This window comes from Pleurodeles waltl, chromosome 8 (genome assembly GCF_031143425.1).
Source record: "Pleurodeles waltl isolate 20211129_DDA chromosome 8, aPleWal1.hap1.20221129, whole genome shotgun sequence".
NCBI lineage: Eukaryota > Metazoa > Chordata > Amphibia > Caudata > Salamandridae > Pleurodeles > Pleurodeles waltl.
The window spans coordinates 1480324784-1480344345 of record NC_090447.1 but is presented as its reverse complement, the minus strand read 5'-3'; the positions used below and the strand labels follow the sequence as shown (position 1 = coordinate 1480344345).

The window sequence follows — 19562 nt, the reverse complement described above, 5'->3', positions numbered from 1 at the left end:
GGCAATCACCATTTGATAGACTGAAGTCATTGCGGGCATCCCATTTGGTGAATGTTCCCATAAACTTGCTCTATTTGCCTGTGACCTTTTGCTCACTCTCACTCAACCCGCCACCTCACTCCCTGTTGTTGTGCATGCCTTAAAGGCCTTCGAACAGGTCTCTGGTTTGAAGATCAATATGGCCAAATCCCATGCCCTTAATCTCTACATCCCCACCCCGGACCGCCACACTTTGCAATCTCTCGCCCCCTTCCAATGGACCCCACAATCCATAAGATATACCTGGGACTCAATTTAACAGGCTCTTTGACTACCTGAACGCAGGCTAACTGGCCGGAATACCGGATGACTTTTTTGGAAAACCTCCACAAGTGGATGCCTTAACGCAGTTAAAATATCTATCCTCCCAAAGCTCCTTTCCTTATTTAAATCTTTGCCCACCCCCATTCCCAGGATGACATTGTTCACCTTCAACAAGACATATGTACCTTCATTTCTGGAGCCGGGAGCAGAGTCCCTTGATCCCTAACGCAGTGCTGATGCTCCCCAGGGACTGAGGGGGTGGGGAGGGGTTAGCCTGCCCCAACCTCCCCAAATACTACTGGGCAGCACACCTTTGCTACATTTCGTAATGGGTCATCTGGGAGAGTGAACAGCATTGGTGCACATGGGCCGAGCGGTGGCCTGTCGGACTCTATGGGACCTGGCCTGGCTCCCTAAGCAAACAAGGCCAAGAAGTACCTACATAGTTACTCCCACCAGAACTGTCCTGGAGATTTGGGACAGGATTGCTCTTAAACAGGGCCTTACCACCATTCCCTCCTCTAATACTCCACTTGCTTGCAACCCAGACTTCACACCAGCCTTGCAGGCCCACTCATTTCCCAGCTGGGAGGAGGGAGAAAGTTGCACCCTTCGCAACTTATTTGAGGGATACAACATCAAGACACTCGAGCAATGCAAAACAGACTTTCCTATCCTAGAGTCTGTCCAACTTCAATGTTATCAGTTGCGCCATTGGGCGCTACACCCCTAATACGCACAATGAGCGACACACCAATACAGCGCCTTTGATACTCTAGTTAGGGCTTCCGATGGGACAAGAAGCCTGATATTGAGCAGGTCAGGCCAGGTGCTTCAACATGCAATGCAAGTATTACTACACACATCGCAATGGCAGGCAGACTTCAACGAGGGAATCCCCCAGAAACAATGGGAAATATTGTGGTGTGACATCCCCATAGAAGCATATCCCAATGTGAGACGGCATACAAACTGATGGTACAATGGTATTACAATCCAACATGCTTTCTCACTATTTGCTCCACTGCCTCAGCTCTATGTTGGTGCTGTAGTGCAGCACCCAAGATTTCCATCACATGTGTCCCCTCAACACCACATATTGGTAGGAGATCCTTGGCCATATTGAAGGGGTGGTGGGCTTCCCCTTCCTGATTTCTATAACACAGCAGTTTTAGGCATCCGCCCCATAGACATAGAAGCAATGACACACACAGATTGGCGACTAATAAGTCACGTTAGGCGCCACCAAACAGCTCATTGCCCTTTACTGTAGGAAGCTCAATTGCCTATTGCCCAATGGTTTACGTGTCTTTAGCACGTCATTGCTGTGGACTCTTATCCCATAAAATAACACAGACAGATGCCAAGTCTACCCACCTTTGGCAACCTTTGATAGATCTTTTCACTTGCCTGGAATCCTCCTGTTTTACCCCACCTAGGGTTAGAGCGCTCCAACTATCTGACAAGGGTACCTCTTTGCTATAGCATTCACTTCCACAGGGATGACAGTCCCTGCTCACCTCACATCCCTTCCCCTTCCACATCCCCCTCTCTCTTGCCCTCATCCCTCCTCCATGAGACCACGTTTCTCCTCTGTGTTGTGCCAATCCTTAGAGGCATCTACTTTTTGTACAAATGTCTCTGTGTATTCTCTGGTTTATTATTTGCAAATATGCGAGCAGATTCCATACTGGCTGGGCCACTTTGTTGGGCCTTCTATTTAAGCCTCGAATTGTCTGCCACATCTGCACAGTCTGAGACTGCCCAGTCTACTGTGATATTGTGCTGACCTGCAATGTGCTGGATATTTTTGTACACTATCCATACGTTGTGTTCCATGCTATCTTTTTTTGTATAATCTTCAATAAAAAGACTTCTAGCTAAAAATGGGCGTTCCGCTTGAAATCTGGAACTACTTCTGCTTTCCCACCTAGAGGTCTAAGTGAGAAAACCGCAATCACGGAAGATGTCTTGCAGTACTTTGTATGCAACACCCCCAGTTTTCCTTTGCATTCTCCACATATGAGAAAAGTATGGCCATGATCCTAAAGTTTCTTGCTATAATCCATTTCCAAATTGATTGCTATTACATAGAAAAAGGGGTAAAATGTTAATGTACTTGACTGAACAAACAGACAGTTTGTTTTGCAAGTGAGGAGAAACTTATTTAGATCCTAAATCAATATGGGAGGGAGGAGTTTCAGTGGGGCAGGTCACCTCATCTTCTCTAGACAGTCACTTTAGTATCCAGAACAAGATAGCATCTCCCTGCCCCAACAGGGCTAATGTACCCATACGTCCATCTCCAGGCAGGGGATACCATCACATATTCAAAAGAACTCTCATACACATAACTGCGTGGCATCTTTCATCCTCGAGTCCTCACCCACTAGGTCTAATAACTGTAGATGGGCCAAACACACTTGGGGTGGGCATTTTGGTTTCTATCTTTGGGATCCTCTGGTGGGTTAAAATGCCTAAGGGTAACTCCCTTTTCCCCTTTTTTACTCTCAGGGGACTCTTGGCAGGTTAAAAACAGAAACGAATGTGCACAGAGTGTATTTTTTCCCCCACATCCAATAAGGTCCACGTGTTTCTGCTCTCTCTGGTTTGTTCTATGGGTCACCTGACTTTCCTCGGGACCAGCAGATTTCTAGTTATTAGCATCAAACTTGTACATGGTTTTTACTTGTACTCAAACATTCAGTCTCATATGCAATCCATGAAAAAAACCACTTTTACAGAAGTGTTAATTCCTGGTTTCTTCTGGTGATGACGCTCCAGGACTTCCCGGCGTTTAGTTTGTTTATAGGAGTTATATTCGCTCCATTGGTAGTTAGGGGCAGGATGACCCCTTCAGTCAAACTTACACCATACTATTTTGCATTTAGCACATATCCTATCCCGTACCCGGCAGAACTCAGATAAAGGACAGTTGCAACAGCTGTCAACAAGTATTACTCATGAAACTCGAGAAACTCAAGAGGCAAGATTGCTATTACATGCTACGATTAAAAATACAGTGTAGCGCTAAGGAATAATTAGAGGGTGCTAAAATGCTAGGAACTTTCTTTAGCGATGTCCAGTTTATTCTTGCTGCTTTTATCATGCAGAATTGCTTCAATATTTTCATGCTGTGTGTTTGCTATGCACATCTTAAGTACTAGACTAAGACATTTAAAATAAACAAAAAAAATGTCCTATTGTTCCTAGTACTCTGTTTGATTTGTGTTGTTCAAGAATGAAAAATTGTTTGAATGAACCCTGTGTCCCTGAGGCTTCAATGGGACTGATAAGTAACCTGACAACAGTGCCCGCGCAGGACTGCTTAGTGAGTTAGTGACAGGGCTGCTCTCCAAATGGTATTTCTTCCTCAGCATGGTGCATTGGACTAAGTCTTTTCACTCGTGGGTTCGAAACCCATCTCTGCAGATCTGAGAAATCCCAGAATTGGTATCACTGCTGCACATGACTTTGGACACAACAGGATTTGGCAACCAGCTGTGGATCCGGATCTGCACACGCTAGATTCAAAACCAGATTTGCAGACTCCGCTCTTAAGCCAACAAGTGTCCTTAAAGTTTGCCATGGGTTTGTAGTCCCATGAAGCTTAAGTCAGGTTTGCGTTACGCAACCAGGATCTGTGGATCTCGGGGATCAGACTGGCCACAGTGAAACCAGACTTAGGATTTACAAACCATGCAGCAAAATTGCCTTTTAACTTTAATAATGGTGAGGAGGGACCATTTCGGAATGTCCCACATGGGCCTGTGCATCAGTGTGCACCCCCTTATGTGCCCTTTTACCGATTTTATGTTTTTAAGACGCGAGGACCAAGTCCTTGTATCTATGATGGCAGCCACAAAACATTTCCTCAGTGTTGAGCCCAGCCAATCAAATTTTTCCAGTTTGGGGGATCCGTCTTCTAATCTGCGACCTGAAATGGATAAAAATCTGCCTTGCTCAATCAGGCTTGATTACTTTTTTAAACATTTTGGCCGCGGAGGTCTGCAAAACTGGGTTCGCAGAACTCCTCTGATTAAAGGTCCAGATTACAGTTAAGTTAACCTTTGCATGCTCAGTCCAGGCCAATTTTGAAATGCGAATTTCTCTAAACTTCTGAATAGGCTTACACCAGACCAAGTAAAGCCACTTCCTTGAGAAAACTGTTCAACTCTTTTTCTCCGTTTTCAGGAGCAAAGAATGCTATGAAAGTGAAAATGGAAACTATCACTTGAAATCCCCTCTTTTTTGTGGCCACTACTTGACAGATCTGCACAAAAATACTATGAGAAACCCAAAGAGGATGTACTTTTTTGTGCAGATTCGTCAAACGGCATTAAAGTTATTAGCAAAACAGGAAATGCCTTTTCAATGGACAGTCTGACCTAATCATAACTACACTGTGTAAGAGAATATGGCCCTCCTTATGCCCCTGGCGGTCCGAAGACCACCAGGGTCGCTGTGGCGGTCCCGGCACATTATGAGTGGGGCGGTGTGGCCTCTGCCACACCGCCACATCCCCGCTGGTACCGCGAGGACAGTGGGACAGCCGGGCTGGAGGACAGCACCTCCGGGCCGGCTGTCCACTGAAGACCGCCAGCGGTATAATGAGTCGGCTTTCCGCCAGGGTTTCCACGGCAGTAGCACCTCCACGAAAAGAAAAGGCTGCCGGCGACAGGAAATTATTTTCCTGTCGCCGGCAGACAACTCTCTCAACACCCCTGCAACCAGAATATGTCCCGATCCCCCCTTCTATGTCACATGAAAATAGGTTGCTGTATGACCCGAAAGTAAATGAAAGAAGCACATGGCATTCATAAAATAATCTAACACAGAATGGGGAATGGAAGATGTCTAGAGAAGTTTACCATCCATCGCTATCTTATGTACAGGTGAATAGTATGAGTTTGTTACAGGCCTGATTCCAAAATATTTCCACACCTAAGTGACAAGTACGTGCAAAATCACCCTTAGTCATGGCTACATATTCACAGCTGTGATTCACAAAAAAGCTATCGAGCTTCCAAACTGTGCTGAAAACTCTTGTAAACAATTTCGACTGTTTCACATGAACTTAGGAAAGGTTATTCCGTTTTAGTATTTGGTTTTCTTGTCCTTGGCCTGTTTCCTCTCCCATCCTTTTCTACCTTAGACAAACCACTCCTATTTTTTGTATTAGTACCGTTCATAGTAGGACAAACAGTATTATCAAAGTATTTATTAAGTTTATCTTATTGGATGGTTTCTAAGGATAAAATTGCACTCTCTTGCTAATGAACATGTATAACAGGACAACTCTGAACAGTACATCAGCTTTTTACTGACTTTATAGAAACATCCAAAAGAAGTGGGTTATTCTTAGCATCACTTGTGTATACCTCTATAACAGTGAACCCACAGGCATTCTATCTCACTAACTGCACTCACCCCCATAATCTGGGACAGAGAAGTTACACTGCATAGTTCGTCGTCAGCTAGTTCTTCCTGAATATAAACAAGAAATGAGAATATTAAAAATGAAGAAATAACTTAGTACAACATTCTGGCAGCATCCAACTAGGTTCAGTCTTTACAGCTGACTGTTTCAAAATGCCATAAATTTTAGACACTGAGGACCTAATTAAGAGTTTGGCAGACTGAAAAGCCCATCTGGCAAACTCCCAACAGGGTGGCTGTCGTCTTCGTGGCGACCACTCTACCAGAGCTATTAAGAGTTTCCCGCTAGGTCGATGGGCAGAAACTGAGGTTTCCGCCCGCTGGCCTAGCGGGAAACAGGCTACAGCATTGTCTCTGGCTGATAACCAAGCCGGCTGCAATGCTGTAGCCCGCAGTGTGCACCAGCACCCTCGCAATGATCACTGTCTGCAAAGCAGATAGCGAACAATGCGATGTTGGGCAGGTGCATGTGCATGGGCAGAGCAGGGGCCCCCCGTTGCGCCCTGCATCTGTTCTCCGCCAGCCTTTTCATGGCGGTGCAACCACCATGAAATGACTGGCGAAGAACTAGGTTGTAATCTGCAGGACAGCACTGCATGCAGTGCTGCCCTGACAGATTATGATTTCTGATTCATGGATGCTGGTGTAACCCTGGCACTCTGACCACCAGGGTTTTAATGTTGCGGTCGCGGTGTGAAGACCACCAGCCTCGTCCTGAGGCCCTGAGTATGGTGAATCAGTGGCCATGTGAGAAGAGAGGGAGTGATGTTTATGGTTTTATAGACGATAAACTACTGATATGGGGGCTTACAGCTATTTCTGTTGTCTTTATTATTTGAACCCCAGAATGTACACTGCCTTTGTTTACAGCACCTCTGTTGTAGCAAGTTAGCCTTCATTATGTCAATCCCTTTCCCGTGTTGATGTCACACTGGTTCAAATTGTCATTAGCACTAGAAAGTTTGGCAAACTAATCTTGCTAGCTTTAATGTTAGTAGTGAGTAAGCATAGTAACCAGACGGACATAGTCAAAGGTTTGGCTCTGTCGGAAACACTGAATTGTTTTTTAAAATATTTACAGGTAGTCTACCTGAAACAATCCTTCCCCAAACACATCAACTGATACAATTATATTCTAAAGCATACAACTATGTGGCATAGTTTCTCTTTGCAAGGAATATATTTGTTGGCAGTAGTTCAGTTCACTACATAATTAAAATTGACAAAGCAAAGTGCTCATGAGCAGTGTAACAAGTGCTCGTCAAACAGTGAGTGTGTGTGAAAGACTTAAAATACGTAATAATGAATTTGTTCCTATTTGAACTCGTCAGTCCACCCCAACATGTAGTTTCCTTGGTGCTGGATCCTGGTTTCAAAAGTTCATTAGTTTATCCAGCCCCGTAGGGCGTACAGACTTAAATTGCGTTGCAATTTCGACCCCAAAGGTTCAGTGTGATACATTGTATCAACAACATGTCCACAAGCTGCTCGCTCATACTGTATCCATCTGCTTCTTTGTCTGGCAAAAAAGTAGAGGCGAGCTATCCTACAAAGGGAACCTCAAAAAATTTTATAAACGGCTCTAGAAGGGGGGGAGGAACAAATCAATATATATTAAAGAACCCGTTAGCCAAATTAATTACAATGAATTAATCCTTAAATCATTACTAACCCACTATAATTTCAAAAAGATTTTTTTAAATTGTATTACACTGAGTATAACATTTCATACAAAATTCATAACAATGCAATAAATAAATTCCTTCGATGTATACATTCAATTTGACGAAGGGCCCAAAATTACGAGGACGGCGGTCCTTGGACCGCCGTACCTGCGGTGGAGGTCTGACAGCCGCATCCTTGGCAGTCCAACCACCAGATTTGGATGCTGGCAGTCAGATGCCACAAAACCGCCGCACCCGCCAGGATTAGAGCTCCAGCAGTTCCGCCAGTGCGGATAGCCGTGGTCAAGCACAATGGTGCCGACTTGCCTGTCCGCTGGCTTTTTCATGGTGGGGCTGGCTTGCTTTTTCTGTGTGGCCCCTACACCGCCAATGCCCATGTCGTGGGCAGTGCAGAGGCCCCTGTCAGCAGAGTTTGAATGCGCACTGTCTGCAAGGGCAATAGTGCGCATTCCGACTGTACTGGCAGCGCAGACAGTGGCATTGGCCTGGGCACCCCCATAGAGCCGAAGCCAATGCCATCACACTGTCTCCATCGTACAGCCCCAAGGAAGCATTCAAATAAGACAGTCAGGATGCTGCTGGCTTAGCGGCGTCCTCCCAACCGCCTTATTGAGGGTCCAACGGCCAGACCTCCAACTTAATAATCAGGCCCTAAGTATTATGTTACATTAGGAGTGCAATATTCCATAATGACAACTTGATCAATCTCTAGAAAAATTAAAACAAAATCACCAAACCACCAAACATCCGTCCATTCCTAAATATTTACTCACCAGCATATATTCCAAGCTCAAGAGACTGTGAAACAACTGCTAATGAACACGGTCGGGGAAAGAGCTGTGGCTTTCATATTGGAATGTCTAGAGAATGTACTGTTCTATATATATATTTTTTTATTCGAGGAGGATTTATTCCAACAAATTAAGGGGACCAGTATGGGAGCATTTTGTTCTCCCATTCAGACAGTGCCTCAGACTTAGGAGGAATTGCTCAAGGATGGAGGCTTAGTTAAGAAATGAGGAAGAATTGAAAAGAAAATTCTATCGAAGAGGATATCCCAAATGCCTAGTGAACAAACAATTCTTTTAAGAGAGCAAAATATTACAACCGTAAAGCTCTTTTGCAGAATAAAAAGAAGCATTAGGATAATAGATTAGTATGCGTTACTAATCTTTCAAACATCAATCAAATGATAAGGAGAATTTTGGATTCTAATTGGAGGATTCTAAATACCAAAGATGATGATAGCCTCATAGAGAAACCATTGTATTCCTCCAGAAGAAATGCTAGTTGGGACAAACTGGCCCACACCCCCATGAAGCAGCAATCAGGGTGAACCCAAAGAAGTATCGGAGGCGGTACCTCCATCGAAGGGAATGATCGATGTGGAACTTGCAATGTTTGTGGAGCAGCTATTGTAACTGAAAATTAGAGTATCAGGTACGCAAAATAACTCTTAGTTAAATGACTAACTGCAGGAGCCAAAATGCGGTCTACCTTATAGTATGGCCATGTGGATTAGGTTATGTTGGAGAAACGGGTAGGGAATTTTGGAGGAGATTTGGAGAACACAAGTCGGACAGTGCACGCCAAGAAGGCACAGGCACCTCTGCTCGAGCAATGCCTTGAAAAGGGACATCATGAATCCTCTTTAAAAAGGCTGATTCTTAAGAAAGTTAGATCTTATGGCAGTCAGGCAGGAACTACTATGCGTAAAGAAAGGAAAACCTTTTGGATTTTTATCCTGGGGACCTATGAAACAGGCCTTATGAAGAGATTGTTGGGATGGGGGCTTGATTCATTTGGGTTTCAATAATTATTAGTTTTATGTGTCATACATCCATTTAAGATTGTCAGGAGGAGTTACAGATATGTTAGGCTAGGACTAGCCATATTTATCTTTAATTGGAAAGAATGTATATAATGAAGAACCAACACTTTGGAGAACTGCGGTTGGCTAATGGATTATCAATCAGCTTTCCCAAATTATGGTACATACATGTGAGGGTATGCAGTGAGGAAGTCAGTGGGATGTAATAATATACAATTCAAACATAATGAGATTTATGAGTTGAGACAGCACACGCAGTAGCACCACATTATAGAGAAATTGGAGTTAATGATGAGCAAAATGGGGGAAAGTGGGAACTCTTAATTAGATTAGGAGATAAGGGCCCTCATTGAAGAGATGCTCTTGGTGTTTGATAAGGTGTTCCCTTTTAGTGAATGGCACTTCTAAGAATTTATTTGTGGGCTTGCATACTCCATATTAGACCTTTCTCAAGCTGTCCTTCACATTACAGTCTCTGTGCACAATAAATAGGTGCACTAAGGGACAGCATATATTGACAGCAGTAATGTATATGTTTTATTTCAATTTTGCATTTTTAGGTGTAAATTTGTTAACCTGATATATATATATATATATATATATATATATATATATATATATATATGTGTATATATTATATTACCTGGTGCTGTCTGGAAAGTTTTGGGGGTGATCCGTCGAGCGGGGGCTGAGAAAAAGGGGGGGGTCCCAAAACTCTTTTTCCCCCATGCATTTTTCCATAGGGATTTTGAACAGAAATAGCACCTGAATCTCTGGACAGAATTAAACCAAATTTGGCAGAAAGGTAGCTCTTGGTCCAGAAAGTGCCCTTGTTATTTGGTGTAAATCTGTTAAGTCATTTTTGAGAAATTAAAGAAAAATTAAATTTGTATATATAGGGATGCAAAGGCTTCGCAAACCCTCCAAACTTGTGCTGAGATCTGATTGGCTGCCAACACATCACCAAGGAAGTGTTGGCAGCCATCTTGGTAGTCAGCTTCGGCCAGTCCCAGAAAAAACAATTACAAAAACGAAAAGGGGACAGGGTAGGGACACCTTGACCTCTTTGAGCTAGTGCTAGGGTCCCAGAGGGAGCTCCCCACCACCCAGAGCAAAAAGCATTTTTTAAAACAAATTTCAGTGAGTGTCCCGGCAGATACGTGGATCTGCCGAAATATATATTTTTAAAAAACAAGTCGCGCCCTTGCCATGTACTGCTAGTTACCCCAGATATTACAACACTTTGGGTTTTTTAAGTGAATCTCTCTCTCTCTCTCTATATATATATATATGTGTATATATATATATATATATATATATATATACATACATACATATATTTATGGATATACCAAGTCCATCCTTGTGTATATATACACATATATTGATATATATATATGCAGACATATGTGTGTATATATGTGTGTGTGTGTGTGTGTGTGTATATATATATATATTATATATATATATATATATATATATATATATATATATATATATATATATAATATATATATATAATATATATATATATATATATATTCATTCCAACATAAAACATCACACTCCCTTGAGGCTCCACTTTGCGGATTCCATTTATTACACAAACAGCATTGTCAGGAACCACAACGCGTTTTGACTCTCCCTGTTTATCCAGTGGTTTCAGTCTGTAGACACAGGTTATTCCCATTAACATGCCTTTTAGTGGCGCAGACGCGTTCTGGGCATCATAGTTCTATGTATACCTCGCTTTAGAGTCCAGATTGCACTCTGAATTAATTGGTAGCATAAGTCCCAACCAGCACAACTCCTGCTTAGATTGTTATCATCAAAGCTTTTATGAGTGAATTTAATTGGTCTTGTCACTTTGCTCAGAGCAGCGAACCTTCAGTTCTTCCTTTAAAGTTCATCAACGCTCTCATAAAGTTAATGATCAACAGGTCGAGCATTTATAGTTTGCAGCCAGCAGTACTTTTCCAGCGACAAGATTCTGTCAAATGACAGTAAAATGTAATTATTATATATATATATATATATATATATATAATTGAACTGGTGGTTTTGGACTTGAAGATCACATGGGGCGGAGCAGTAATACAGCTTGTTATATCACTATAGTACAAGTTGTGGCTTTTAATTGACTCTTGGAATGGAGATACTAAAAACTTTATTTATTCTGACCTTCCAAAAATGCATGAGTTGGAAATATAAATAGATTAAGTTTATAAAACATCTAACCTCTGATTAACTGGATATCCTCGAGGGTGGTTATTTTCACTATGAGGTGACATACCTAACCTGAGGGAACCAGTAATCAGAGTTAACAGTTTCCTCAAAATTGCAAGGCCTGAGTCAAACCTGCAGACCTGGGGTCCGATTCGCCAAGGTATTTTCACCAATACATGAATGAATGCTTATCAATTAAAATACCTTCATTCATGCCTGCCAGGAACTTACAAGATGATCTTAGCAGTTGTAAATGTCATTACTGCTGCAGGTTTCTCTGCTATGAGTGCAGAGAAATCCGCAGTAGAATATTCTGTGCAAGGAATGGAAAGAGGACCTAACTCAGTGTGAGTTTGTGAATGCCTACAAACATACATTTATGGGTACCCACAAACTCTAATCTAACCCCAGCCCATCCTAAAAATGGTCTGAAAATTGTTCCAGTCAAGGGCAGACGTACTGGGAGTCTAGGAGAAAGACTTTCTTCATGGGAAAAAATGTCTCCCTCGTGGAGGGAAAACGTGTGTTTTCACAGATGGCTCCATACTTCCTTTGCCTAAAACTATGCTGTGCAAATTTTCCCAAAGGGGAATAAGGCAGATGTCACATTGTGTTCCCAGTACAACATCTGGAAACCTGCCCAAAAGTAGTAAACCCGCACCCATTCATAAGCATACCTGTATGGGTCCAAATTTACTACTTTTTTATAAATAGGGCAACTAGTGGCCTTCATCATGGTATTTCAGCCGCCAAGATTTCTTAGTGAAATTCTGGGAAAATCAGGAATTACTGGGGGCAATTAGGCCGGCATTACCAATTCCGCACTGTAAGTCCCCATTTTTAAAGTGAGCCTCAGGGTACTCTGGTAAATATTGGCAAATAATCAGTTTCTTCCACAAACAAAATAGCACACATTCCAGAAGCCTTCAATTTCCCATAATCAAATATCTTGAACACAAATAACAGCAAGTTTTTTCCAACAGCCACAGAATTAATGACATATCAGTTGGAAGTCAAGGTCTACTACGTTCCACAACACAATGCTTAGAGGAAGGAACAGGCAGGTGTTAGGTGTGTTGGTTGATGTTAGATGCCAGTTGCACATACTCCTGGTTTCAGAGAAGCAGCGAACTAAATCAATTTATTGCCGTGGGTATCTTTGGTGGAAGCATCATACGTGCCGCATTACAGCAGCAGCTACTAAGCACAATTCGGACCTCTTCGCTGGATTCAGTCTTAACTTCAGCAGATCTATTGAACCAGTTAGTTCAACTACTAGCATTTGACAACAGATTACCAAAAGTAGCATTGTATTAAAGTTAGGGAATGGAGTTATTGTCCTTTTCACTAAGGTAAAACTAGAATTCAATATGTGACACACTTTAGCTGAAAAGTAATCAACAACAAACCAAAGCATTGTATCTTTAATTTCTTCTTCAAATCTCGACTGTATGTCCTTAGAATGAAATATCAATAGTTGTAAGATTGTGTTTAACAGGGCTAATATCAGGTAATGTACAGTGGATTATCTTGCCTCTTTAGTCCCTTCTGAAGCTATGAACTAAAAGACATAGCTGCTGTAACACATTTAGGCCTCTGCAGGTTTGGAGACGTTACATGATCAGTCAAAAGACCAATCTTTTGGGTCTACAGCATCCATCAAACCCAATCTTTCTGAGAGTTGGTTGATATAGAAAGGTTTGGTTATGTTGACTCCAAAAACTGGCCTCGATCTCAAACTTAGGGCTGCTCAGGGGACCACAGGTTTGGGCAAAATGTTACCCATACGCGATTGTATTAGGTGCAGCTGAGGCATCGATACACCTTACCCCAGTATGTATGAGATAATTATGTGATTGCCAACTAGTTTGAAGACAGCATAGTGAACAAACAGAGTTACATCAAAGGAATGATGGGTTATTTTGGACAACAGCTAAATGAGCATTGCCACTCTGTTCTGTACAGCCTTGTGTGCTTAGATGTTATCACGATACATACCAAACTACTCCTCATGTTTAGTTCTTCATTATGTCCAATGCCCATGTAAGGCAGATACACCTTTATTACATGTTTGCTACTCAACCTTCCTTTTTTACTATGCTACTAGGGCACTCCCACATTGAGGAATCTACTGCTGTTAAAAAAACAGACATAGTTCTCACCATTCTTAAAAGATCATTAAGTAGAACACAAGTTACCCAAGTCTTCTCTCAACTTTGGTCTTGGGCCACAAATGGGCTACCAAGGCTTAATCCAAATTAGCAACATGGGTTCCAAAAGTGAACCTATTCCCTGACCTCCTTAGAGTGGAAAAAAAACTTTGGAAGAATCACCATGCCCTACACATCAATTTCACTTCCCGAAGAGTCCCATAAGTCATAGAAAATACACAGATAATGCTTTTTATCATTTTAAGTCCTCTTGAACAGACTCAAGCTGTGTAATTCAAATGTGTATTAAAAGCAGATATGTCTTACTTAAAACAAACCATATTATATTTGCTAGACCTGGCATCCTTGGTGTGGTTTCCCCTAACTTTTTTGCCTTCAGACCTCCTGTTCTGCTGACCTCATTTGGCTGGCTTTAGGACTCTGGGCACTTTACTGCTGCTAACCGGTGCTAAAGTGCATGGGCTCTCTGCTTAAAATATGGTAAGACTGGCTTATCCACAATTGGCATATTTAATTCACTTATAGGTCACTAGTACAGTGCACTACATATACCCAGGGCCTGTCCATTAAATTCTACTAGTGGGCCTGCACCACTGATTGTGCCACCCAATTCAATAACCCTTTAAACATGTCCCATGCCTGCCATTGCAGAACCAGTGTGTACAGTTTTAGTCTGCATTTTGACCTGCCAAGTTAACCTCCTTGCCAGGCCCAAACCTTCCTTTTTAATACATATTAGTCACCCCTAAGGTAGGCCCTAGACAGCCCAAGGGCATGGTGCAGTGTATTAAAGTAGGGCATGTACATATAGGTTTTACCTGTCGCAGTAGTGAGAAATTCTTAAAATGTATTTGTTTCACTACTGCAAAACCTAACATAGGGATTGCTTTATTACATTTTATAAATGTAACTTCCAATTGGGAAGGTATGAGATCCTAACGTTCGGTGTATCTGGAATTAGAATTTAAAAATCACAACTTATGTTGAAGTCGGATGTTACATTCAAATTCTGAAAATGTCACTTTTAGAAAGTAGGCCTTTTCTTAATTTAACCTTCTTGGTGCCTTCTGCCTGCCTCTGAATACACGTCGGGGAGCGTGACAGATGGGCTCTTGTGCATTCCCTCCAGATAGCCACACAGAAAAGGGAGCTTATGTGTGACTGATAGGCCATCCACAGCCTGATGGACCATCCTGGGCAGGATGGGAGGGAGGAGCTGAGACTTACACTTGAATGTGCTGTGTCCTGATTTCACACACAGGGTTGCATAATCCCCTGTAGTCTGTTGGAGCAAGATCAGAAAGTGCAGGGACCCTGTGTACTTCAAAGATCTCTCTTTGAAGTCTCCTTCACTTCTAAGGCACAACTGGGTATAAGAAATGGACCTCTGTCACCACCACGTTAGTACACTTCCGGACCTGTGGATACTTTCCCACAAAGAAGGACTGCTGTGCTGCTGAAAGGACTGTCACTTTGCTGGACTCTGCTGAACTCCCGCTCTGCTGACCAGCTGCCCTCCTTGCCTAGATGTCAGAAGGACTGGATCTGAACCTCTCTAACCCAGAATCAAAGTGACTCCTAGGGCTTGCTGGCTTGCCCCCTGTTCTTCTGAATTCTCAGGGAAATCAAAGATTTCTCTTCATCCTGCAACAGAACCTGGACTTTGCTTGCTTCAAGTCTTGCCTTGATAAGTGGTGCCATTCCAGTCCGTTCTGGTCCATTCTAGTCCTGGGCCCTTGGAAGTGGGTTTAAAGTACTGCAACTGCCAGAACCTGCACATCAATGCCATTGCACCATAAGGAATTGGAGCATCTCCATCAATGCTAACGCATCGCCGCTGCTGTGAGGATCGAGGACACTGCATCGCTGTTGGCACATCGCTGCTGCTGTGAGGGTAGGGAGTACCACATTGGCAACTGTGCAACGCATCATCTCCATTCCCGACACATCTTCGACTTCGTGTGTCTCAGAACTGCCGCATCGTGTACATCTGTGGGATCGATGGCAAAGCATCGCCTCCTTTGCTCCTTGCATCTTGTTCTAGAGATCGACACATCTCCGAACCAAGGTGTTTTTATAGCGGGCCAAGTCTGGTCCCTGAATCCGAACCACGCTCCATCGTAATTGGCCTGACTTTTCAAATTTGACCCAGTCTAGCGCAACTAGATAGCCCCAGATGCTGCTTTAAAGACTACAACTTATAACTTTACGCTTTGAAAGTTCATATCTCAACTTCTACTTACAGGATTTTTGTCATTTTTCTCATTAAATTAAGATCTATTTTTCTAATCTGGTGTGGTATCTTTTTGTGTGGTGTTTCACTGTTTTACTGTTTGAAGTATTGCACCAAAACTTTACATATTGCCTCTTAGGTTAAGCCTGACTGCTGGGTGCCAAGCTACCAGAGGATGAGCACAGGTTAATTTATGGTGTGTTTCTGACTTGCCCTGACTAGGATTGTAGTTCCTGCTTGGACAGGATGCATACCTCTGCCAATCGAAAACCTTATTCTAACAATTTGCATAATTAGTAAAGTAGCATTAAGATTTGTATTGTGATGTAAATTCTGCCAGAATTAGTGCAAAGTGAGTACAGTAACCTTAGGATATGACACAATATTTTATGTTTTCAGACATTGCTTGTTAAGTAGAAACATTTTCTCTGGGAATGGGCGGATGGAGTAAAGGGTCTCCATTTTTGCAGGATTGTTTTGGGGAGGGGACTATTCGGTCTGAGATCATCAGAATGGATGACTCCATGGGCCTGATTACAACTTTGGAGGAGGGTGTTAATCCGTCCCAAATGAGACGGATATACCACCCGCCGTATTATGAGTCCATTATATCCTATGGAACTCGTAATACAGTGGGCAGGATATCCGTCACATTTGGGACAGATTAACACCCTCCTCCAAAGTTGTAATCAGGCCTCAATTACGGAAATATCTCTACAGTAAATATCTCTGTTTGTGAAGAGGATCTTTGTTGAATGATCCTGAGCTTCAAGATTGTTTCTGATATCAAAGAAACATTAAGATGCACATTTAGTAGAGTTCATTAAGGATGTCAATAACTGTTTAATATGCTTTAGGTTCTGGTTGTTATGTACTGGGCCATGAAGTATACATTTAGTACCAGGGTTCATAGAAATAAACTCGAAATTATCTCCAGTTTACTCACATGAAATATTAAAATGAGACTACAACAGGTTATGGGAGAATAAATGGTGGAGGGCAAAAACAATCATTAAATAATGGCGCATGCCCTTTCATTATTGGCTCCTTAGTATGAGCAGAATAGTACATGATTAGAGCCCACTGATCTTCTCATTTTGATGGTGGTCTAGCCACAATTTCTAGAAACTCAAAAATCTGCAAAAAAATGGTAACAAAGAGCTATTCAGCTTTTTGAATGTGAAAAGTAGCAATCCTAGTACCACCATCCAGTAGAACCTATTTGTATCTGATTAACTGCCCACCAAAACTCGCGTTCAACTTCACAGAACAACTAATGGACTACATAGCTCATAACCAGATGTTATCTCATGCAAACATTCATATCTGTGATTTCAACAGAGACCGGGAAAGGGGTCATCAACATTATTTAGGGGCTTAGATTTGCCACTCAACTACAAAACATCGTAATGCAGGTAGTGGATAAAAGAAGAAGCAGGAAACATTCCAAATAATAATATAGTACTACTGCACATCATGGTATGAATGTGATTATTGATTTGGTTACTAGAATGACTTAGTTTAATCCAATATGCGTTTTGATATATATTGTTCACAAATTAAAACTATTTGGTAACAATGAACAATTGCCCAGCATTGACTTGAAAATAGAGAAGAAACCAATGGTGCTGCTGATGTCTGCCTATAAATGCATCAGGCTTTGTTTCGAATAGGAAACATGCAACTGATAATGTATTCTGTGTCATTGCATGCACTCACCCCTTCCTCATCAGGCAGCGTAGTCAAGCTGTGCACCTTGTCTTCAAGCATCACCTCCTGAATCAAAACAAGAATTGTTTGTGTCAACATTGACAAAGCAAAATGAGAAGTCAAGTACATTTTGCAGCTTTTAATATTGATCTTCTCTGAATGTCACTAATTGTTTGGTCAAATACAGCTCCTCTGCCCACAACCCAGCCAGACAGGCAAGTAGAAACTTTTTTAAACCTTTGATAAAAAGAAATGTTCACCTCCAAAACTACCCATAGCTTATTTCTGACCCCATGCACTAAAGTGCAAGGGAGAGAAGGAAGAGAAGACATCATCAGTTTTTACTTCAACTTTTAATGTCTCAGTAGCATGCAAAGCACTACCCTTAGAAACTGGAATGGAAATTACATACAAAATCCCCCTAGGCTCAAGGGAGTTACCTAGTCGTGCCCAGTAACTTAGAGAACCCAAAAAAAGAGAAATCTCAGTCTTCAGCAATGCACTGCGAGAGTGTTAGGTCTCGGGTAACCCTGCCTGGTCGTGCTGTTTTGTCTCCAGAAAGGCTGTTGCTGCTTCGACTTGTGCGAACACAAACTCAGAGTTTTTATTTCTAACCTTCAGTTATTGCTAGCTGCCAAAGGGATGCCTCAGTTCATCAACGTAACAGGTCTACTTTTATTTGTTGTAACTGGCTCCCTTGGCATTGTTTAGCACAACTATAGTCTGGAAATATCAAAACTGCATCTCCCTGTGGATTTCTGGTTCTCGGTTTAGCCACCACACATATGATTACATCCACTCTGGAGGGCTTCTCAATTCCACGATCATTATCCCCTTGACATCCACATTTGTCCTGAGCCTTTGGTGGGAAGCCTGTGGCTTTTTGGACCATTAATACTGCATGGGTTGTGGGTGCCAAGATATCCTTCTCCAGGGTTGAGGTCAAAAGAAGCCTGTTCTACTCTTAACCATTTGGCACTTTCAGCATTCAAATATTGGCCAATCTCAAAGTTACCAATAGTTTCCTGCTGGGTCTCCATTTAAAGCAGGGGTAGAAACTATTCTGTTTTGGACAATGAACTGTTTTATCTTGCCTGCTTTCAATTCACATACTAAAGACTCCTGTGACACTCGTGTTGTCATCCCCTCAAGTTCTCACTCAGTCTTCAAGATCCTCTTTTGTGTTGAAGTTAATGCAGCAAAATTGAGTTCACCTTTCAATCAATGTTTACAGTCATTTTCTGATGGACCTGCAGTGTCGATAAAATGAGGGATTCAGTGTCCTCTATCTTCAGGTCTCCATTACTCACTTGCTAAACGTTGTCAGTTATGCCAGGCTGGGGTTGTGCGATGTGTGCAAAAAAGTATTTAATTTCCTCCCCGCCTGTATTTTCCTGTCTTTCCACTGTAGGGGCCATTTCACAGAATCAGCAATCTGTCTGTCCCACAACCCTGGTGGTTGTCACTTGAATTTGGCACTCATCTACAGGAGCCAAACAAGACGCAGCAGCCAGGCATTCATTGTGCTGTACTGCTGCTTCCTCTCCTTTGCTCCTCAGTACCACGGCCCCCTGGCGGTCTCAATATGCAACAGGGTCAGTCCTGGGGACAAGTCTTTCACCAGCGTGAAAAGAGTTCCCTCCAGGCAAAGCTTGCCACACTTCTGAAGTCTTCCAGGGCGAAGCTTCACCATGCCAAGCCCACCTCGCATGCTGGTGATAGCATGAACTTAAGCGTTCCAGGAACCACTAACCTTCGCTCCATTGGTGTGGCCACAGCATCACTGACACTCAAAGAAATATTCCCCTAGTACAGCAGGGATGCTGTCTCCTCTCCTCAAATCCAGTTGCCAATCAGGGCCTCCAATGACAGGGCTGTGCCAGAGATCTGGGAGAATAGGTCTGCTTGGAAGCCTGGCTGGGTCAGCTCCGCCACCCATGTCACTAATTTTAGACATCATGGAT

General features: G+C 42.5%; 1 protein-coding gene across 3 annotated transcripts in view; it reads right to left on the bottom strand.

Annotated features, from left to right (window-relative positions):
- The window catches only part of TEX55 (testis expressed 55), a 404270-nt gene that overhangs the window by 252230 nt on the left and 132478 nt on the right, over positions 1-19562 (bottom strand). For 2 of the 3 annotated variants that reach the window (XM_069202663.1, XM_069202664.1), the window contains exons 8-9: positions 17608-17664; positions 5734-5790 (exon numbers count right to left, since the gene is read on the bottom strand). In XM_069202663.1, the coding sequence (XP_069058764.1) occupies positions 5734-5790; positions 17608-17664 (114 nt within the window). The remainder of the gene's footprint in view (positions 1-5733; positions 5791-17607; positions 17665-19562) is intronic. The other variant, XM_069202665.1, reaches the window with a different exon arrangement.